Source organism: Meriones unguiculatus, chromosome 17, assembly GCF_030254825.1.
Source record: "Meriones unguiculatus strain TT.TT164.6M chromosome 17, Bangor_MerUng_6.1, whole genome shotgun sequence".
NCBI lineage: Eukaryota > Metazoa > Chordata > Mammalia > Rodentia > Muridae > Meriones > Meriones unguiculatus.
The window spans coordinates 96418936-96442404 of NC_083364.1; the positions used below are offsets into that span (position 1 = coordinate 96418936).

At 49.6% G+C, this 23469-nt stretch overlaps 1 protein-coding gene across 4 annotated transcripts in view; it reads right to left on the bottom strand.

The window, feature by feature from the left end:
* Window positions 1-1133: 1133 nt before the first annotated feature.
* Kcnj6 (potassium inwardly rectifying channel subfamily J member 6) overlaps window positions 1134-23469 on the bottom strand; it is a 215467-nt gene continuing 193131 nt past the window's right edge. For 3 of the 4 annotated variants that reach the window (XM_060370803.1, XM_060370804.1, XM_060370805.1), the window contains one exon: window positions 1134-17937. In XM_060370803.1, coding sequence (XP_060226786.1) covers window positions 17612-17937 — 326 coding nt within the window. In that variant the 3' untranslated portion in view covers window positions 1134-17611. The remainder of the gene's footprint in view (window positions 17938-23469) is intronic. The other variant, XM_060370806.1, reaches the window with a different exon arrangement.

The window sequence follows — 23469 nt, forward strand, 5'->3', positions numbered from 1 at the left end:
CACTGACAGGAAAGAGCAGACAGAGCTGAGGAACACCATGACCCAAGCAGATGACAGGAGAGCCAAGAGAGGCAGGCAAGCTCACGCCATGTGCCGTGTGTGACACGGGAAGGCCCCACTGCTCCTGCATCGCAGCCTTGGCCCCAGCTGCTGCTGCTGGGACGATTGGCTGAGACCCCGGGAGGTGGACACTGGCTGGGGCAGCAGGTCCTCAAGGGTGTGCCTTTGAAGGCTACACTTATGTCCTCCCTCTGCGCCTTGTCAGTGAGCTGAGCGGCCTCTGTCACCCTCTGAAGCATGCTCCTGGTCAGCCACAGGCCCAGGATCAGTGGAGCCCAGGAATACCTGCTGAAGCATCTGTGAACAGAAGCCGTCTATGCCAGCTGTCCTGTGGCGGTGGCAGCAAGTCCGGCTGGTGCATACAGCGTGGGAAGAGGCAAGCGTGCTGGCTGGAGAGGAAACTGATGTCCCTCGGGGCAGCATCACCAACGGCTCAGAGCCCCTCCCTGCTCTGTGGAGCCCCTCTAGGTGGTGTGCTGCCCCTTTGGCCAGCCCCACAGGGTGGTGAGTGTAGACACCCCAGGGACCACACACTGACCGGAGGGGCTCAGTGCAGCCTCTGGCTCTTAGTTGCCTGGGTCACAGGAGTGCTCACAGCCAATTCCCACAGAGGCCCAGGGAGGAGAGTGCTGCTGGTGAGGGTCGGCAGGATGCCAGGCGCTAGACGGCAGCTGTCTGCTGAAGGGGAGCGAGCGCTCTGGCTGCTGGTGGGAGGCCTGCAGCTTAGGCACCTGTGGAATGCAGCCGTGGCGTGCGTGTCTGTGCATGGCTGTGCGTGTCTGTGGAGCGTTGCATCACCTCCCCCCCCACCCCGTGGAAAGGAAAAGAGGGGGCCTGAGTTCCGGCACAGCAGGTGGAAGGCACACAGACAGAAGATCACAGAACGGGGAGATGGGGAGGGAAAGTGGGGCGGGCCACTGCACAATCAAGACACCGTCCTTGGGTTCTGGCGCAAGCCCCCACGTTTTGGATGACTCTGTGGCAATGTGCAGCACTTCAGGATGAATTCACTCTCCCGCATGTAGAGTAGGTTGACATCTTTGGACACAGACATATGAAAAAGAAACCAAGGCCATATCAAATTATTCTTTTATTGTTCCAGTCAAAAAAAGAGGAACACCTCAATATGTAAACAGTTTCCCTAACACAGCAAGTTCTTAAATATATATATATATATTCTAAAAAAATTTGGCATTGTAGAGATTTCTCAATACATAATTTGTGCTTTCGCATTTAGCATGCTTTCGCCTCGGTGTCCGTGCGCAGACATACTTGGAGCTGAGTAGAGGGAGTTACAAAAGGATCGGAAAGGGGGTCAGGAGCCAAACCAGAACTGCAGCTCTGCCTGGCTTTCATTGTTTAGAAAGCTGGTGGGGAGGTTGGCAGCAATGGCCTCAGAAGCAGGTATCAGCTACTTTACTGTGAGAGAAGTGGAAGCCTTGACAGGAGCTTTGGGAAGGTGTTGTTTCTCTCTGGTGTGCATCTCTATCACTGGTTTTTGCTTAAAGAAAGCTACGGTGAAGGTTCCAGTGTTCGCTGCATATGGTTTTGCTGGGCTTATAATTTACTATTTCATGCCACTGAAATTCCACTTTTTCCTATTTTTTTTTTTTAAACAGATTCACTGAAATATTTGGGAGAGCTTGATGGCTGTGTCAAGGACATCCTGCTTCACTTCAGTGGAAACTGTCCTGTTCAACCTTAAAGAGTTAGGAGCTGTTTTGGCACTGTGATGGCTTTAATAAACTGTGTTCCTCCACCTTCGGCTCAGAATCTTCTACGATTTAGCACCAGTTTTTACAATGTCTTTTTACCAAAGCCCCTGGGAAGCCATCTATCCTGGCGCAGCCTAGGCGCTGTCCTCTAGTCCTCTGCCACCACACCGTGATGCCCCAAGCTGGCCCCTCACGAGGCACGCCTTTCCCTGGAGCTCTCACTCCCAAAGCTGCCCAGGCCTCAAGGAATATCGAGCTATGTCCTTCCTGCCACACACTGCGAGCCCAACTGTCTACGCAGAGGCCCCCTTGCTGTCTTAAATTCCAGCAGCTGCTCCTGCAGGTCACCCTGGATTAAACAGTCTTGGCCCTAAAACTAGACGCACTTCCTTCCCATGTGATGTGGAGATCAGCATTTGTTCCCAGGGGTTTGTGTGGCCGCTCAGTAAGAGCTGGTGGCCGTAGGACAGTGGAAGACGTTACTGTGTGTCAGCGTTCCCAGCATGCCTTGCTCAAGACGTTGCCCATGATTGTCCATAGCCAACACTCAGACACAGTCCAGAACGCCTTGCACGGGCCCTTGACCTTGTCTAGTTTTAGTTAGCTGCTTGGATCTTTTAGAACAAAATGTTTGGGCATGCTCTCAACCTTGAAGACTGACGCAGGTCTGAGAATGGCAACTTCCTTCTCTGTAGGACATAAATCTTTTACAAAAACTCAAGTTCTTAGGGAAGTTGCAGGGACAAAGCTGAGGATTAAGTCTATTTGCGTTTATATGTTTTTATAAGACATTTTTAATGTTAACTTTAACTTACGTGTGTGCATGTCCCTGTGAGTTTATGCCACTTGCCTGTGGGTGCCTGAGGATGGCAGAAGAGAGGGTTAATCCTCTGAAGCTGGAGTTACAGGCAGTTGTGAGCTGCCCAAATGGGGGCTGGGAGCCACACTTGGTTCACCTGGAAGAGCAGCAGGCAATCTGAACCTCCCAGCCCAGCTCCCGCCCTTGTGTTCTTTAGGAATGGATTCCAGTGGGGACCTTGACATCTCAACTTCAAAACCCAGTTCCAGGGCTTCCTGACTTTGCCTGACAGGTCTGTGGGACAGTTTGGTGAGGTCTCCATGATCCACGGAGGCACAAGTAAGTAAGTTCCTCCAGACCAGACCCAGCCTTACCCTCCATTTCATAGAACCATGACAAAACGATGTTGACAATTTGGCACTGATAATGGACTTTTGAAGTCATGGATTTTTCAGAATACTTTTGTTTTTTTCCTATCCTAGGAAATAGCTTACAGAGAAAAGACATATTTTACTCAGCAAGCATCTGGCCCTTTCCTGGGAAAGGAACATACAAGTCATTATTTTTAAACTAATAGTGAGAAGGATTTCTTTTTCTGCTTTTGAAACATGGCAGAAAAAGAAAAGCAAGGTTGTAAAAGCGCATTACAGCTCAAAGGTGGGAGGGCCGCTCAGTATTCCTAAGGCCTAAGCTTCTCCTGGAGGATGTGTTTGGCTTAGTACCGACACGGCCTTGAAATCCCTCCCTGCATGTTTCCAGCGGGACAGGGCTGGACTTGTGTGGAATACAGCTTGCCACGAACATGCTGGTCCTGGGTTACCTAAAAGTGATTTTTAGTTGTGGGTGTCTGTTTGCATTAGATTGCACACACTTACTCAGGTGCACTGGATGCCATACAGCTGGAGTCACAGGTGGCCGTGAGTCTCCTGACACAGCTGCGGGGAACCAAACTCTCCTTCTTTCCAAGTCCATAAAAACAGAGCCATCTCTTCCATCACCTGGGTTCATTTAATATGCAGCTGTGTGTATTTTACATCAGTGATGCTGAGCTTCCGTGAAGCGTTTTTCTGCTGTGGAGGAGGTCACTGTGTCTTAACAACCTGCCTACCTGTTACCTGGGCTAGTGTCGAAGGGGGCGGGAGAGACTGTGGTTGGTGGAGGATTGCTGGACACAGGAATATTTTTGGTAGTTGAATTTTAGCCTTTCAAACAAAAAAAATTAAGCAAGTTAAAAGTTAAAAGCTGATTCTGTTCGGGACCATGAGTCTAACAGTGGTGGAGACTTGAACTGACTGGGCTGTAACTAGAAACTCATGTCAGAACCAGAGAAAGAGATGGAGAGTGTAGGCTCAAACACTTGCTGGAAGAGAAAGGAACTGGCCATTACGTGACAGATTTTTCTCAAGGTCACAGAGAGCATTCATTAGGATATTGCATTCTGGCCTATTAGACACACATTACCGTATTAAAACTATAAAAATTCTACGGTGTTTTCTTTCAGAACACAGAGTTAAGCTAGAAATCAGTAACAGAAAGAGACATGGGAATCTCTAAACACTTTAAGATTAAACAACACAATTCTCAGTAACATGGGGCACAGAAGAAATCTCAAGAGAAGTTTAAAAAATATACTTTGAACTAAGTAGGATGAAACCACAGGTTTAGACACAAAGTGAAAACAGAGCCTGAATGTAAATTCATAGCATTTGGGTGCATCGAGCAGAAAAGGGTTCTGAAATCAGTCATCTAAGCTGAAGGAGTGAATTACATCCCAAGTAAGCAAGGAGCAGAAGAATTAAAAACAGAAAGCTAATTAAAATCAATGGAACCAAGAGCTAGTTCTTTGAAATGAAATAATTACATTTCTGTTTGCGCAGCGACACACACACACACACACACACTCAGAGAGAGCGCTGGAGAGCTCAGGGGCATCATGGCGGCCCCACGGCCACGAGAAGCGCACCAAAGGATGTCTCCACACTCCTCTGCGTGGAAGAAGCAGAGTGACTGATGGACACACACTGTCTGGGAAACTGACATTAGAGGAAATGGATAACCTAAGGGCCTCTACAGGGTTTATTCTTATTTGTGAGTGTGGGTGCCCGCATGAGTTTGCGTGCATTGCACACATGCAGTTGCCATGGAAGCCAGAAGAAGGCTCCAGGTAAGGGGCCTAGAGTTGTAGGTGATTGTGAGCCACAGTGTGTGCACTGAGAGCTGAAGCAGGCCGTCTGCAAGAACAAAAGCAATCTTAGCCGCTGAGTGACCTCTCCAGCCCCGACTTTAAGTAAATTATTGATGACCTTCCCAACCAGAAAGCACTAGGTCCAGATGGGTTCATTCTGGGTGAATTCTTCCAAGTGGTTAAGGAGGAAAATGTATCAGTTCTCTGTAATCTCTCTCAGAAGATGTAATTAGAAGAGACACTTCTCAGTCCACACTAGGAGTGCAGCGTCACCCTAAGAATAAACGAGGAGAAGATACTTCAGTAAATGAAAACCACAAATCCATAGCTCCCACGAACAAAGACCAAAAGGCCTCAACAGCAAACCACTTGCAACTTGTATCTAACAATGCGTGCAAAGAATTATATACCACGACCAAGTGGGATTTATGCCAGATAAGAAAATCAGTTCAACATGCAAAAGTGAATTCTTATAATCCATATCAGTGGGTAGAGTAATAAAAATTATATATGATAATATTGGTAGATACAGAAGAAGAATTTGATAAAACCCAAATACCATTCATGATAAAAGTCCTCAGTAAGTATCACATAGTTGAAATCACACAGTATTATGTTCTTTTAAGATTTTTCTTAACTTAATAATTAGTCCTTTAAGGTTATTCTATATTGTTCCATGATTTTATGGGTTGTTTCAATTTTGAAATGCTTCATTGTTTAGATATATGCTCATTTATTCATTTGTCACAACAGGACATTTTGGCCTTGATTTCAGTTATTAATAAAACTGTTATAAACAGTAAAAGCTTCTCCATAAGGTATGAATAGAGAGACATTTCTTGACCTAGGGGAGCAGTATTCAAAACTTTCTTTTTGTTAATTTTTGTCAGACCTGGAACAGGAACCTTTGCTTTTTAATATGATTCTAGAAGTCAGATAATGCAATAAGACAAGAAAAGTTAATAAAAGATATACAGATTAAAAGGGAAGAAAAAGTTATCATTTATAGATGATAACATCTAAAGAAAACCAACAAAACAACAAACAAACAACTCAAGCTTTTTTTTTTTTCTCCCTGAGATAGGGTTCCTCTGTGTAGCCCTGGCTGGCCTTGAACTCATATGCATCCACCTGTCTCTGACTCCTGAGTTCTGGAAATAAAGGCATGTGCACTATGCTTAGTAAAACCAATATTAAAAAAATGTATAAAGATTTTGGACACTAATTAGTATACAAAATCCAACTGCTTTCATATATGCCAGCAATGAGCAAGGAGGAAAATATAAAGGGCATTTAAATTAGTACCCCTGAAAAATGAAATGCTCGGGTACAAGTCTCATAAAGTATGTACAGGAGCTTCATGAGGAAAACTATAAAAGGCGAAAGATGCTGAAGGACTAAGTAAATGACATACATCCCTGCTCTGGGGAAGAAGAAGCAGCTCAGCCAAGTGCTTTCTCTTCTCGACTTGAGTTACTGTGATACCAATTCAAAGAAAAGCAGGCAACCTTGTGGATGTCCACCTGCTAAAGTTTAAAAGAGAAACAAAAGACCCAGAATAGACCAAGTCTACCATTCAATATTGAAGAAGCCGTGCGAGGACAGAGGCCTGGCACAGCCAAAAGCCAAGACTTCCGACCATTATATCAATGGACAGTGTGGTAAGGGGGAAAGAGCAGGTGGACAGGAGAAGGGTGAGACCAGAAAGCACAGACACAGGCAGCATAAGCTGAGTGGTCGCCCTGGGCAGGAAAGAACAGCAAAGGCTGCCACTTCAGCATAAGGTAGGAGCTATTAGACTAGGAATAAGGCGAAAAGAATCCGCACGCCAACCCCGCAGCAGTCACGAAGCTGTGACCATCAAAGCCACCGTGGGTCTGGGACAGGCACAATGACAATGCTCCCAGGAGGCAGGACAGAGTCTGGATGGATCTGGAGATGATGATGGCATTGTAGATGCAGCTCCAAGGCTCCCTCCTTGGGGGACGGCTGCCAGGATGGAATTCACTGAGATGAGAAAATTCTGCAGAGTCAAAGACAGTCTCCGAGAACGGCCCGCGTGGAGAAAGCGTTTTCGAACGATGGCGCTAATAAGAACAAGGATCCAAAATATGCAAAGAGCCTTTGCAGTTCAAGAATAGGAAACTGAACAACCCACCTACAGAGTGGACAAAAGATCGGGTCAGAGACGCTCCAGCATGATTTCCAGGCAGACAGGAAGTGTCTGGGAAGGTGTTCAATGCCAGGGGGAAGTGCATGGCACACAGCCATAGCATGACCATGCCACACCCATCGGAAGGGCACAACTCCAAAACCAGGAAGGAGCAAGTGGAGCTCTCCGCCACTCCTGGAAGAATGAAAACAACCAGTGGAGCCTCCCAGGCAGATGGTGTCAGTGTACAGGAAGATGTCTCCCAAACAGTGCAGCCTTCGTGATGCCTGACACTTGCCCAAACGAGCTGAAAGCTTATGTCCAGGGAACACACAGATGCGTGCAGCAGCTTTAGCTCACGGAAGTGGGCAACCAGGCACCCAAGATGCCACGAGTAAGTGGCTGTTTAAAGAAGGCCCGAGAAGGCCAGCAAATGGACTACGCTTGGTGCTGGGAAAGAAAGGGCTACGGAGCTGCTGGAGACGCTGCGGTAGTGCATCTGACTCCATGAAAGCACGAGGTTTCAGGCTTTCCCCCCTGGCCCAGCCACGCTCAATCCGGAAGAGCCGGCTGAGCCGGCTGTGAGGGAGGGACGCTGGGACTGGAGCGGAGCAAGGCGGGCCACCTGCTCCAGGTGGCGTGATAGCAGCCGGAGCGTCCTTACACATTTACTCAGTCGATGCGTGTGGCCAGCAGTGAGCCCCGACATCACCCCCGAACGTGGGTGACAATGGTGCACTGGGTAAATTCATACGTGACTACCGGACAGAGGGGAGTAGTGGGGGAGGCGGGGGGGAGGGGCGCTTGCCGCTTACTTTCCTGAGAACTGAAAGTGTCTCTAAAAAAATAGAACCTGTCACTCAAGAAAGAAACTTTGAGACAGGCTCACACACACAGCTCCCTGGGAGGGGCCGAGCCAGGACCCAGGGAGGGGTGGGCCGGCCTGTGTGTGAGTCAGCTGTGTGTGTAAGAGCGCTTAAGAGCTAGTGCCTCGGTGGCGACAGGAGAGGGCGCTTCTCATTCAGCTTTCGTCCTCCAGAAACCTATTTTGGATTTTACTTCTATTATTTCAAGCGTGTGCGTGTGTGTGTGTGTGTGTCTGTCTGTGTCTGTGTCTGTGTGTGTGTGTCTGTGTCTGTGTATGTCTGTGTGTGTGTGCGTGAATGTGTGTGCATGTGTGTGTGTGTCTGTGTGTGTCTGTGTGTCTGTGTCTGTGTGTGTGTGTGTCTGTCTGTCTGTGTCTGTGTATGTCTGTGTGTGTCTGTGTCTGTATATGTCTCTGTGTGTGTGTGAATGCGTGTGTGTGTGTGTGTGTGTGTGTGTGTGTGTGTGACTGTGGGTATGTGAGTTCAGGTGCACTGGCCTGCGTAGCTCAGCACTGTCCCCGGAGCTGGAGTTACCCGTGTGGGCACCCCTGCAGGAGCCGCGAGGCCCCAGCTGCTGAGCCAGCGCGCAGCCCTAGTCTTTTGGAAACGCGTGTCCCTGTCTATACCTGACTGGGAGGTGTAAGGACGTGGTGGGTGTGAGCACACATGCGTGTTTAAGAGTGGCTGCTTTAGAGTTCCAGTGTGTCAGTTATGAAGGTGTGGGGTCCCCCCACACTGCACAGTGCTTGGGGATCCTTTGCTCCTGAAGAATGGGGTGGGAGTGGAGGGGGGCAGAAGTAAATGGGAGGGTTGTGTGGGCACACGGAGCCTCGCAGCTGCTGGGACAGAACTAAGAGCCAAATGGGAGCAAGTCCTGCAGCGTGGCCCGGGGTTTCGGAGAACGCTCATCCATCCGCCAGCGGCCCTGAAGATACAGCAAGCCCGGGGCTGGGGCTGGGGCTGAGCACAGCGGCGTGGCCATGCAGCCCAGACGTGGACACAGACGTCTCTCTGTGCGAGCAGGCCCTCGCCCACAGCTCCCTCAGCTCAGGCACCCCGGCATGCCCGTCTCCTCCCTCCGCCCTGTGCCCTCTGCTGCAGCCCTGTCCCTGTCCTGTGCCCTCTGCTGCAGCCCTGTGTCTGTCCACCTGGCACTAGCCCGGGTCTGACGTGCTGAACACGCCAGTGCCTTCTGCTTTGGTGGGGAGCTTTTTCCCAGGTTCAAAGCCAGATGGAAATGGCAAGCTCAAGAGGAAACAGAATTCTGTGAGCTCTGACTGCCTATCTTTAACTTGAAATAAGACTTTCAATAATAAAATGTAAGTCAAATTTATTTCTCTCTCTCATTTTTTTTTTTAAATAACGTCTCTGTCAGGCTGGCCTTGAACCCCCTATGGAGTTAAGGTTGACCTTGAACCCCTGATCTTCCTCTGTCCACCTTCTTGGGAATAAAATGTTTTTTATGGCTTGTTATTGAACCATTATCTGTTTTTGGCCAATCTTAATTTGGCAAACAGTTTACTTATTAAGAAGAATGGCAATTGCTTGGACATTTGTTACACTGCATACCGTCAATGCAGTTTCTGGAGTTTTAGAAAGACAAGTGTGATTGTGTACCTGCAGGCATGTGTGCAGTCATGTGCGTGTCTGTTGTGTGTGTAGATGTGGGTTAGGCGAGCACACGTTTACTGGGCTACTCTCTTCTCTCTGGGTCCCCTCTGCTGCCTGCAGGCGGCTCAGCCCTCAGAGCTCCCGCCCCTGGGACCTCCTCTAAGCCTCCTCCAGCCTGTGCAGCAGTGGTCCATGCTCACAGATGGAGGGTTGCCATGGCAGCAGCTGAATACCACCTCCTTGGTGACAGCCATCAGAGTGCTCGGTGTCTCCCCAGAGCACAGTTTGTACAGACTGTGGGCGGAGAGGAGAGCGCTCCGCCAGTGCAGGCACATGCTTGGGCCACTCCAGAGCCTGTGGGCGTGCGCTCCCCGCTGCCGCTGATTTTAGAGGGTGTGCTGAGCTCAAGAAAGCGCTCACCCAGGACCCTCCTGGGAAAGAGAGCATCATGGTTGTGAAGGATGGAAAGACAGAGAGACCCAACCTGGCAAGCCCACCTGTGCCTTCAGCATGAACCTCACTCAACCTGGTCACTTGCTGGACTGGGCTCAGAGATGTGCAGACACCCGTGCATGCTCGAGGCGTCTCAAGGCAAAGTGTTCTAGGTATTTGCTCCCAGGCGTCAGACTCCAGTAAAGTCTGGAGAGTCAGTGGTGGATGGGGCTCACACGGGGCGCTGCTCAAGGATGACAGCAAGAGCTGACCTTTGGCAGCTCCTTTAGGGAAAGTGTGTGGATGCTTTGACTTCCTTGGGGTTCATATCAGCTGCAGGGCGCGTTCCAATGGGGTAGCTCTGAGGCTTGCCTAACAGAGGGGACAGGATCAACTACCCAGAAAGGTGACTGATATCCTGTGACTTCCTGCCCTCACAGCCGTGTGAGGCTCTAAGTGACTGACTTCCTGTGCTCACAGCCGTGGGAGATCTCTAAGTGACTGACTTCCTGTGCTCACAGCAGTGGGAGATCTCTAAGTGACTGACTTCCTGTGTTCACAGAGGTCTCTGACTGACTTCCTGTGCTCACAGCAGTGTGAGATCTCTGACTTCCTGTGCTCACAGCCGTAGGAGATCTCTGACTGACTTCCTGTGCTCACAGCCGTGTGAGGTCTCTGACTGACTTCCTGTGCTCACAGCCATGGGAGATCTCTAAGTGACTGACTTCCTGTCCTCACAGCCGTGTGAGGCTCTAAGTAACTGACTTCCTGTCCTCACAGCAGTGTGAGGTCTCTAAATGAGAATTTCTCAGGTGTAAAGAATTTGGTGTCTAATAAAAAAGAAACACAAACATTAGTGCTAACACTGATAACAATCACTCTGGAGAAATCAGAACTTCCGGGGAGTCCCTTAAACTCTCTCCACTCGCTTTAGTGGTTTATTGGATTTACATGTGGTTGGGGTTCCTGGTTCCTAACAGACTCCAAAGGTCTAAATTCACTCCTGACCCAGGAAGTGCTCTGCAGAGCTGAGAATGCCTCCCACGTACTCTTGAAATTCAGCGTCCTCAGAAGACACATCTATGGGGTCATTGTAGATGTAAGAAGCAGCCCCTCTTCGGGACACTCATTCAGGGAGGCCTCAGCAGGTGGGCATGGGGGCCTGTGGACTGCCCAGCCCAGCACGGGTGGTGTCGCTCATGTCCCTCTCACAGGCAGGGGCACCGAGAGAGCTATGACGGTCTGAGGGGGTGCCCTTCCTTCACTGATGGAGATCGGGAGGGGCCGGCTGCACGGCTGGCTGGAATCGGAGGCACTGGCCCCGGCTGGCCCATTAGTTGTATTTTATGACTACATCTAGCACTGGAAAGCTCTGAAGGGCCTTGCACCTCTCCTTGGGTCTGATCTCAGACTCTTGGAGTCTTGGGGGCCTCATGCTCCTTTGGATGAACACACTGAGCACTGTTTGGGTTTTAGAAACTCCGGCGGTTGTCATGTTTCTCTCACTCATGCTGGTCGGCAGCGCTTACACCGCCTGAGCAAAACAACCCTTTGTGCTCTCAGAAAGATCGGCCACGCTGACAGCACAGTTTTGATGGTGAGTGCTCGTACAGTGGGCCCTGAGCCCCGGTCTGGGGATGGTCAGTTATATGCAGTTTATATATAAACCAAAATTTGAACTGTTCCCAGAGGACAGCCCATCGGTGTGTTGGACCTATATGCAGGGACCTGTGTGCCTCTGGACCTGAGACCTGCTGGCTCTGTGGCTATCATTGTCTGCCAACCACACGCACGTCAGGAGCCACGGCTAGGGGCAGGGGCTCTAAAACCATCACAGATGCATTTCATCGAAGCCTCCGGGCTCCACCAACAGGCGGCCACCGAGAGCCTAGCGTCACCCTCCCTTCCCGTGGGCGGCCCCACAGGGACCCGTGGCGCCTCAAGCTTTCTTCGCTAAGGCAACGAGGCCAGGCAGACGTTTGGCTCCTTTTACGGTTATTTCTGTTTCATGTGTTGGACTTGGAGGCTGTGTGGCCTCGTCACTTCTTGCCAGACTGAGGAGTCAGAGGCCCGTGCGCGGTCTGTGGCAGACAGCGTCACGCTCGCAGCCTGGGATGTGGGGCCGCCCCTATCCTCAACAGCGCAACGTGCAAAAACGTCACCAAGTCTTTCCTTTCCCACCTAATTTCCTGGAAAACATTCGTAAGACAACTTGATATGTTTGCGAGCGCGTGCGTGGCACACACACACACACACACACACACACACACTCACTCTCTCTTTCTCTCTCAAATAGAACTGTTAAGATAAAGACCCAAATTTGGCTGACTGAGAAATGGTTCCTTAGAACAAAAGTAAATCAAATCTGTGACTCTCAACAATGCCACATCTAAAACTCCACGGCCGAGATTTGGTCTGTTTTGCCTTTGCCGACAGCCGTCCCCCGTCTGCTTCCCCCCAGCTCACAGAGACCAGAGCATAGCCCATTGGTGTGTTGGACCTGTCGCCGAGGCCTCAGAGGGTGAAAACGCTGAGGGCCGCTTGGGGCCTCCCAACACAGAGCTCAACCCGAGTTCCGTCTAGAGGGAGCAGCAAGCGTGTCTGCACTGGGTGCTCCTCCACGCTGCAGCCCCGAGATGGAGTGCACACCCCGTCTGTAGCCCCCAAAGGCCGTGGGCGCAGAGAAGCCACGTCCAGCTGACGGGCCAGGACCCTCCACTGCTGTATAGCGCATAATGAGGAGTTTTACTCCAGCTCGGTGGGCGCCAGGGCCCAGGGGCGAGGGAGGGAAGGGAAGGCCGTGCTCTGGGAGCCACCGGCTACGCGATCTACCCCAAGACACAGCATATTTTCCCGGAGCAGATCTGCGCATGACTCCAGGAGATTCCGGCTGGGAAAGGAGGTCTTCTCTGACCTTCCCAGAAGCCTGTGAGGGTAGTTTAACCCTGACAGCCCCGCCCCACACGGTGGCTAGTGTTATGTAGTAATAGCACGCACGTTTGCCAGCCACGAAATCCTCTTGTGCTTGCTCAGCTCCGCTAGCAGAGTCGAGCAGCCAGAGGCTGTGCGTGCGCAGTGAACATGGCGCACATGGGCTCTGCTGTGTCCAGTGAAACCATGTGTGCACCGAGATTTGAACTGTCATTATCGCTTGAGACAGGGTCTCTTGTAGCTCAGGCTAATCCCAAACTCTGTACGCTGCTGAGGATGACCTCGAACTTCTGACCTGCCTGCCCCCACTTCTGAAATGCTATACTAGGTGTGTGTACTAACTATGCAGTGCTGGGGACCAAACCTGGGGCTTTCTACCAACCAAGTTCCATTCTGGGCTCCTGAGATTTGAATCTTCTATGTCCCCAAGTCTTCTCGATTTGTTTTTCTCCCAACTGTTTATAAATGTAAAAATTAGTGTCGGCCCATTAGACTCTCTTAGCAAGTCGGTGTGCCAAACATTTTCATAATGAAAACATCCCGTGCTTACAGCCTTGTGACCTGGATTTGGGACTAGGATCTGGAGTTTTTTCGAGGCCAATTTGCCCAAACTCGACACCTCCTATTGTAAAGATGCTGACGATAGTGCTGAGCCTCTCCTTGTGGCCTGGAGCGCCCCAAGATGATTGGGGGAGTGTTCTGAGTTTACAGGGTCAGGTGAAAGCCTGTTTGATTGTTACCTCGCACAGTCAAAGCTGCACATCCTGTCCGAACCTCAGCAACCTTCCGACAGTCTCAGGGTCTACAGAACCTCCTGAGTCAACATTCCCCCTGAGACGCTGTGGGTGCACACATGGGGAAGAGGAATGCTGTATTCTAAAGTAAAGGTAACAGTTTCTTAAGTGCAGTTTGGACATAAAATCTAACTCAAGAAAATGTTACTTGAGTCTGTTGTAGTATCAATCAATCTGTTATGTAAATGTTGCTATGTTTTTCAGCTTTGTGGCTACCCATTGAAGTAGAGTCACAGAAGTGACATTGTGTAAGGCTGGTCGGTATGGGTCTGAAGTCAGGAAAGGAAATGAAAACTTGACTCTTGAGAAGTCGTCTCAGAGGTGAGTGACTATGTTTTCACGGTTTCAGCTAAAGGATCTGGCATTTTCCCAGTGTGCTCACGGATCTTCAAGGCATCTGCACACTCCATCTTGCACACCTCAGTCAGTCTCCAAACACTCCAAGATACCATTTTAAATCCAAACAGAAAGGCAACAGGTAGGGGAAGAAAGCAAGAAACTTGAACTCTGGGCTTTAAAATGAAGCCATAATTAAACTTTAAATTAGCGTATAATGAAAAAACAGGCACATCAGAGTCCTATTTTGGTTAATTAAACCTGTAAGAGAAAAAAGTTGTGCTTACGAAATAGGTCAACATTTTGATACAGTAGGTAGATTCTTTTAGGGAACTAATTAAATCAGTGAGTTTAGACCTAGAGAGAATAGAGGGGGGCAGAGAGAAAGGGAGCAGAGGAGGAGAGACTTCAACTTCATGGACACGGAGTCACCACCCCACCCCAACACGATATTTAGAAGGAGCTGGAGGGGATGAGCCAATTCTAACCAGTTAACATGGGCATGCCGTGTGCCCAGGAGACCCAGGGTAAACAGCTGTAGCGACCACACGAAACCGGTATGTAAATAAGTGAACAGATGCTCTTCCTACCAGGGAGCCAGTGAGGGAGTGCAGTGTCAGTTGAACAAGGACTGTGAGGCTCTTTTCAGCTCCACCCTTCCAGACAAACCTTCTCTTTCCTCACGGAGCTAATGTGCTCTGTTGGGGTCAACCATGGTGACTGTCACCCTTGAGTTAGAGGTTCTTATCTGGCCCATGGATCCCACTGTGCTTTATGGGAAAGATGACTCAGAGACACCACACAAGCAGCCCAAAACATCAAAGAGAAAGGGAAGAGGAGGGGGAGAAAGAGGGAGGGGAGAAGGGGGAGAGAGATAGAGACAGAGAGAGATGCAGAGAGACAGAAACAGAGAGACAGAGAGATGCAGAGGGAAACACAGAGAGAGGCAGAGGGACAGAGAGGGAGAATCAGAGAGAGAGAGACGGAGAGACAGAGATCTCTCCCAGTGGTTATGGGTCTTGGTGTGTTAACAGGTCCTGGTGGAGATGCTGTGGAGAGAGGGGCTAGAAAGGCAGGCATGGGGGTCCCCTTTGTTGCGTTACCTTAATGAAAAACCCCATTGACTACTTGCTGTTTAGAAAATTCAGACATAACGACCTTTCAAATTTGAACAGTTGACACAAAATACACTGTTAAACCATGTTCTCAGGAACTGTAGAAAAATAGACATGTTTGATAAGGACATTCTAATAAAAGGTCCTTTAGGAATGCCTTCCTTTAAAGGTTTTGAGCTCATGTAACAAACAGGCTTTTAGTTTTGCTCACATCACCGACCACAGTGACATTGAGAACAGAGAGTCAGGGGTCAGAGATACCCTCAGAGCACCCTGTTGAGGTCACGGCATGGATGTGGGAGTGACACAGGTGCCGGCCAGACCTACTGTCCAGCTGAAGAGCAGGCAGGAAGCCACCAACTTCAGAGCTGCTCGTTCCACCCATCAACGGGCATCTTTTGTCCTGTAAGCCTCAGGAATAGATTTAAAAGGCCAAGTGAGTCTTCAAGAGCTAAGTGAGCAGGTAACTCGCAGGCCTTCTCCATCTTGTTCTGTGTTACACGCCCTGCCCTGGGCTGCTGCAGCGTGTGCCCAAATCAGGGTGTCTTTCATACGGCTAAAGCAAGGTCAGGCCAAGGTCAGGCCCTGAGACCTCCTGGAGCCTCTGCGAACTGTGTCAGGCCCTCTTCCTCCACCTCCTGCTGAGAGTGCAGGGAGTGAGTGCAAGGCTCCCCTGGTAAATAGCCAAAGCCAAAAGGGAATGCTGCAGGCAAGGAAGGGCTACAGCCAACAGCTTTGTTCTCCAGAATCAGCGGCAAGAAATGGTTGTCTGCGCGGCAAGATCTCTGTGGAGGGAGAAGAGAGACCCAGGTGTTGGATGGAGGAGCCACTTCCCATATTCCTGGGGCATCTCTCTTATAGACAAGGTCCCTGGACTACAGCAAAGTCCTGTGCAGTCTGGTCAGGGGCCTCGAGGGAAACAGGGGAAGAGCTAGTTTGACCTCTTTGACTTTGATGGTGCAGAGTCTCAGACTGAGCACATCTGCAGGAGCTGAAATAAACTTAGATCCATTTGATGCATACTTCTGGTGGGCAATGGTGTTAAAGAACAGTTTATAAATGCAAAATCAACGAGAAACATCGGCTACAGTGCAAAATCTCCACCTGCCCCTGGGTCTCACTGAAGAGTCTCTTTCCAGTCTTACTTTTCACTTCCTTTTGAATTTAGATTATTACACGTGCTGCCTGCCTTCCTTCGTTTGTTCCTTCCTTCCTTCTTTCAAGATTAAAATGAGATAGAGAGAGCTGTTTGATTGTTGTTGGCATTTGTGCTCTTGACTGAGAGACACGTGCATTAGATTTTCAAACAGTGTCCCACTCCCACATTCTGGAGAGATTTGTCAGTTGCCACAAAGACTGTTATCTACACTTTGTATACCAAATTCTGGTCATTTCATGATAAATTAACAGCAATGATGACAGAAGATAAAAAAAGAAATCCCAGTGTAAGAAATGGTAAGGATAGGCCCTCAGGGTCAGGGCTGCCAGGTGGAGAGAGGGGCAGGAAGCCGGTGGGGTGCGCCTGTCATTCACCCACTGCATGCCTTCCTGGAAGCCATGGCTTCCCCCCAAGGGTTGTTCTGTCACTCAATAGCTCTCATGAAAAGGCCATAGTTTCTCATGATTAGATAGAAGAGCAATCAATGGTTCAACAGAAAGGTTTCTTAAACTGCTCTACTCCAAGTTCACGAGAAGTGTCCTGTGGGGCTGTGCCAGAGGCCTGGTGCTGGTCCCTCCCAGGCTGGCCAGAGAGACCCTTATTATCTAGAAACAAATGACACCGATTTTGTAAATATGTCACAGTATATCAGGGTTTTGGATGGTAGATCTTGCCGTCTGTTAGACCTCCAGACTGTCCCCAGACCTATGGCTTGTTAGAGTCAACAGAAGAATGACAAGGGAACAGAGAGGTACCCCCAGCAACGGTCCATTTCGGGGCTGGAACAAAGGCCATGCATGCAGAGGGCCATCTGTCAAGGGGGTCAAAATAATCAGAAGACTCAGATTTCAAAGCAGAAATGCTACTGTACATTGGGAGTCTTTTTTCTTCCTATTTCTAAAGTTATTATCTAAAGCTACATGAATGATACATCTATGTACATTATTAGGAGTTCTGCTCCATAGTGCTTCTGTGCATGCTGGGTTTGTCACTAACCGCCAAAAAGAAAATAATTCCATAGGGCAGATCTATGTACAGTGTTCTGTCCTTAGCTCACTTGGGTCCCGTATCGTCAGTGTCTGTGTGGGCGAGCACTGTGCTCTGTAAAACTGACGGCTGCTCTCTGACCTATGGTGGTGCTCTTTGTGACACTGACAGCTCTTCTGAGTGATTTGTATTGAACAGTAGAGTAAGTAACTCAGTCTCCCCCGTGGGTGGAGACCAGGCTTGGGCACAAAGAAGGTCCCTTGTACCTTAACTAGATCCCTGTCTGCTTACCCACCTGAACATCTGAGAGAGGGCAGGTAGGTATTTTACACCTTAAAGATTTGTTTTCTGGAAATGCCAAAATTAAATGCAAACAAATCAAGATCAAAGCAAGAGACAGAAAAGAAGGGAAATGAGAGACAGGGACGGATCATGTCTGAGGGGGAGGGAAAGGCTGGCCCAGTTGGGCCTACACTTTGGATTCATTCTCTAGGTTTGCCACGTCACCATTCCTCTCCGTTTGCTCTTCCGGGTTCTTCTCCTCCTCTTCCGTCTCCAGTTCTGCATGCTGGTTCAGTTTGCTGGACACAGACCAGCTCAGGGGCAGTTCTGCCCTGTTGGCCAGCTCGGCCAGCTCTTTGGCACTGAGGGACGGGGTGCTGGTCTCATAGGTCTCATGGAAGCTGTTGTAGTCCACTTCGTAGAATCCGTCTTCCAGCGTGAGGACTGGGGTGAACCGGTAACCCCACAGGATCTCACTGGTGACGTAGGAGCTCCGAGCCTGGCATGTCATTCCTGTGGAGAGGAGAAAACTGGCTTTAGGATGCATGCTTAGGCTTCCCAAGGCCAAGGGGACTTGGGGACCTGAGCAGGGCTATAATGTGCAGGCATTTCTGCTCTCCTGTGGCCTGCACGAGAGGGTGACAGCGTGGAGCTGTCTGTCACATTGCAGACACATGCCATGAGATTCCAGGACTTCCTGAAACTCAGTTCCCCCCAATCCCATGTATGACTGACTCCATAAAGTTGTCATTTGACTGCCTTACACACGCACACCCTGCAATTTATCCACACACTCACATAGATGTTAATAAACTCTTAACTTCTTAAAGTGCAGAGAGTAAGCAACAAGAGTGTTCAGCCACAAAAGGGATGTCCATCTCACACTCCCTCCCTCCAACGCTCAGAGACCACTTCAGAAGAGGTGGCAGAATGATTGCAAGAGCCCAAGGTACAGGGACAACTGGGACAGAATCTCCTGGACATGAGAGGACGGTCACAGCAGCCTGGCTGCCTGCACGCCATTGAGGTTAACATCCTAGCACAGAGTGGGAGGGGCTCGTGAGCTTTCACCCTGACTGAGGGGTCAGGGACATTTGATGGCCTTGGAGGTGAAGGAGTTGGTTTTCTTCAGGGGTGGCTCCTGGTGGGCTGATCACATTCTAGTGGTGCCCACAAACAGAAGTAGCGGACAGCATAAACCGAGTTGGGCAAAGAAGAAGAGGACATGAATTGGTGGCAGGTGGGGAGGATCTGGGAGGAGCTAAGGGGAGGAGTTGGTGCTGAGGATGATCAGAACACACTGTTTGGCATTCTGAAAGAATGAATAAAAATGTTGCTTGTAAAATCAAACAAAACAATTACGCAAGCCAATGAGTCCCCAGATCTTAGCACAGCTGACTCCATGCTGGATGTATCACTCAGGTTATAAAACTCAGCACAGAACACAACACCAAACAAACAAACAAACTAACACCCCTAATCCACCAAAATCCATGGTTCTGGGAAAGTCTCTAAATGTGCTAACCTTGCTTCTTAGCTTCTGAAGTTCTGGTTCTGGCTGTTTCTGTTACCTGAAGTGTGTCAACACAGAGCATAGCTTTTGTGTTTAAAGGCTCACCCTGAGAAAGGCTCTGTGCTACACTGGGATCCCCAACACCCATGTACTCACCAGCTAGCTAGTGCTTCCTATTGGCTAAAACCCATGTCTTCTCTGGTGGATAGTCCACAACAGGCAGTGAGAAGACAGTTTTCAAAACATTGAGAGAAAGAGATTGTTAAACAATAATCCTATACCCTGCAAAACTAACCTTCATAAGATGAAGGTGAAATGACGACATTCAGTGAACAGAAATGGAGAAGCGTCATTGCTTGCAGTTCTGCACTGCTTGGAGTTGGGAAGGGAGTCCTTCAGGGAAACAACAGGACTCTGGGTGATAACTTACATCCATGTGAGGAAGTAGATGCTGATATATAGAACTATGAAGTAAAATGCATTTTTTTCTTCAGTATAATTTTGTGCTGACTACATTCTATGATCACAATTCTGTTTCATTATATAGTAAACCATAGTTTATTTGTCCAGTAGAACAAAGTGAGTCAAAAGTGAATGGTGTGTGCCATCCTCACAGCCTGGGAAGGCCTGGTTCCTGCTCCTGTTCCACATGTGCCCAGACCCAGGCACCTTCACAGCATTCTTGGTTACCGTTGACTTTGGAACACCCACGTCTCTGAAACCAAAAGTCAACAGAGGAGCTCTTTATACTGACTGGAAACCAGTGAAGACGGGAAAACAACAAAAACAGAACCAAGCTTTCAGTCAGCAGAGGCAGGATTGCAGACATACAACCGACAAAAAAGTTCATACATGTCCATATACATGTAAACTTTAACAGTTGAAGATTTTGAGAGGGGGTGGGGCATGGTAGGCACTGAAGGGAGAGGGAAGGGCTGGGGTTGTGTAATACCACGTTCTCCACCTTAGTTTTTGAGACAGGGCCTCCCATTGACCCTGGAGCTCACCAGTTTGGCTAGACTGTCTGTCCAGCAATCCCTCCTGTGTGTGCTTCCCCGACACTGGGATGACAGGCACGCACTGCCATGCCTGGCTTTTTTTTTTATTTTTTTATGGGGTCTGGGGACTGAATTGAGCCCTCATGCTTGTGCAGGAAGCGCTGTGCTGACTGGACCTTCTTCCCAGGTTCATTTTTCTAAAACTTACTGAACCTTATACTTTTTTTACTGGGAACATCTCTGAGTCCCCGCTGGGTTTCCTGAGTGTTGCAGAGAAGCACATGGAAAAGCTGGTCTTCTGGTGTGCACTCTGTTCCTAGATGAAACCACAAGGGGTAAGACGTGCGAGACCCACTGCCTCCAGGAGCCGGGAAAGACACTGTACTGGAAGGCGCCTGTAGAAAAACACTGGGGCAGACCTGTGAGATGTGAATTAGCAGGCAAGGCCCTATTTTTAGATTCAGTGACAAGTTACAGTGGGAGAGGTCTGTGCAGAATAGCAACATGATGAAAGCCATCCTTAGCCCCTTGGGGCACAGTGAGATGCGGCGGCAGCAGGCGAGTGATACATCAAATCTGCCTGGAGTAAGAGCGCAGTAAAACAAGGCGCCCACCCTGAACACTGTGAAGTAGATCTACATTGCTGGCATTCCAAAGCAAAGAGGGACTGCATTTCAGACCCTTCCCATTTCACTCCAGAGATCAGGCTCTGTGACAGGCGTTTCCCTTCCCTTCCTACTCCTGCTCATCGCTGCGCTCAGCCAGCCCTGTCCACAGCCAGGCTGTGCTGGAGTCTCAGCCAGCCGGGATGCCGGCCGTGAATGGCGTTGGTGACTTACTGAGCCCACCGTCAGGTGGCAGCAGGGCAGTGTGCTCTGGTGTAACACGAGGATGTGAACTTAGCCGGACCTGGTGGTGTAAGTCCAGCCGCCCTGCTTTATGCTCAAAGCCCCTCTGCTGAGCACCATGCTTCCCCTAACACTGAGCTGGGGGTCCACTGTGGCTGCCTCATAACTGTGCAGAAACAAATTGAAATGTATGTCCTAAAAGCAAGCCAAGGAGACACATTCCACATCTGCACTCTTATTCTTGCTAATAACTGGCATATTCATAATTAAATACCAACTCAAGTAATAAACGCTAGTTTTCCAGCCCGTGTGCCAGGAACTGGATGCTGTGAACCGATGTTCTCTGACCCCGCATCTGGGCTGAAGGTGCTAAGGAACGATTGACTGGCCAGAACTAAATGATCACGGACACTTGGAATGTTGCATGATGGGGGAGAGTTGGAATGTTGCATATTAAAAGCCCGAGTCTAGCTCAGGCTGTCTTGGACCCCGTCATAGCCAATTATTGCCAGCCTCTATTGACCTAACAACTTTGTGGCTATTGGGTAAAACTTTTGGAAGCAGACTGCCAGCTTCTACCAACTCAAAAGCTCAGGGCATTATCAGATGGCGTCTGAGGACTGCAGGAGGGGTTTCCCTGCATTGCTGGTCCCCACCAGGGTGCTTGGTTGCTGCTTTGGTTTACCCTCTTCCATTCTTTAAAGTTCCTATAGCCCCTCCGTGGTGGCACATGCCAGTCAAGGAAACTTGAATCTAGATCCCCAGGCCCTGGCCACTCAGGATAAACTATGGCTTTCTTCTCTGGAGATGAACATGTTTTGTATGCATCAGTCTCAGCCTGGCAGCAGCCCCCTCAGTGGATGCTTCAGCCATTTCTAGCCTACAGGTGAGAAGACTGAAAGGAAAGAGGATAAGGAACACTGAACAGCACAGCGTTGTGGGCTCAGTGGTTTGATTCTAAACGTCATGCCTTGAAACCCTGAGTGTATGCAGAGATTGCGTCTCATAGGACTGCTACGCTACTCTGATCACCTCTTCAGTAGAGGAAAGGGACCAGCCATGATGGCACATGTCTATAATCCTAACACCTCAGAGGTGGGAGGGAGGAGCATCGGGAGTTCATTGTCGTCCTTGGGGCCCAGCAGCGAATTCTAGGCCAGCCTGGGATACATGAAAGAAGATCCTGTTCAATAAACAGAGAAAAAAGGGGGACCCAGACACCGGAATGTGGCCACCCTCGTCCTGTGCCAGGCCTATAGAGAAGCAGCTGTGTGGGGACCTACCCAGAGGAGCATTGTCTACAAGCCAGAGACAGAGCTTCAGACTCCCAGCCTCCACGCTGAGGAGAGCAGGCTGTGGCAGTGCCCCGGCTGGGCTTTGCTGGCCCATCACAGTGAGGACACATGTTCTTATGTGGAAGCTGGGCTCCAGAGCCTGCGGTATTTCCATGAGATTCCGTTATTTCTGAAGACAGGGGCGGTCCACGTAACTCTTACAGCACCCTGCGCTTCAAGGCTTGTAATGTAGCTACCAAAGTAATGTACATTCTATGAAATAAAGTAGGGTGCAGATACGTTGTTCAGGAAGGCAGTCTGGGTGATGACTTTGCAGCCAAGCGCCCCTGCCCTCTGTCTGCTCCAGGGTACTTCTCTCATCTTCCTGTTTTTCTCTATCAGATGTCCGCTAGGCCTCGCCATGCGCTAGGCCTCGCCACGCTTCCCTTGTCTTCCACACAAGTTCTGCATCTTATACGGAGGTTGGGGTACTCGCTACCATCTTCAGGAAACCACTTGGAAATATCAAAGCAGTATTTTCTTGTTGTCGTTGTACTGCTGTGTGTGCATGTCCAGATCGATGTCAGGTGTCTTCTTGGTTGCCTCTCCTTATTACTGAGGCAGGGTCTCAGGCCACCCAGACATTTGGCTAGTCTGTCTAGGCAGCCTGCCCTGGGCACGACTTTTCACTGACTTCCAGGTTCTGGGGCTGCAGGCTGGCTATCATGTCCTCCTGGGCTTTTTACTAAGTGCTGGGGATCTGAACGCCGGTCTTCACATTTGCATGGTAAATGGTACGGACGGCACTGTTTCCTTAGCTTCTTTCCAGATGTGTTTTTCATTTGTATGTAGGAAGGCTACAGCTCGCTCCCTCAAGCCAACCAGAACCTTCCCTCTTCCGGAAGTTCTTCCTGATAGGACATCCACCAGTGAAAACTGTCCCAGCAGGCCCCGTTCACCCTACACGGGCTCCTGTCAAACTCCTTTATCTCTACAGCAGGAAAATGACGGAGAAGGATACTCTCAACCACTCGTGTTCAAGTCTACCCTAATTACACGCAGCCTCACGGAGGAGCTAGACGTGTTTCTGTTGGGAATGACCACAAGGGGTGCCATTTCTGTGCCTACAGGGGCGTCGTCATCCTTGCCGGACTAGGCTGGTGTGGCTTTTTTAAGATCTCAAGCTCCTGCCTTCTCCCTTCACCCCTCTCCCACGGCTCTATAAACTCCTGGTTCCCCAGGGCATCTGTGTTTGCCCTTGGGACCTCAGGAGGAGGAGGAGGGGTAGGTGCTGCTTACGTCTCCCCCAGAGAAGGAATTTTAGCAACACACACTGATAGACAGACCTTGCCAACAGTCACGTGTTCCTGCTTCAGACAGAACAAAAGGAAAGGAAAGCAAACAAAGAACCC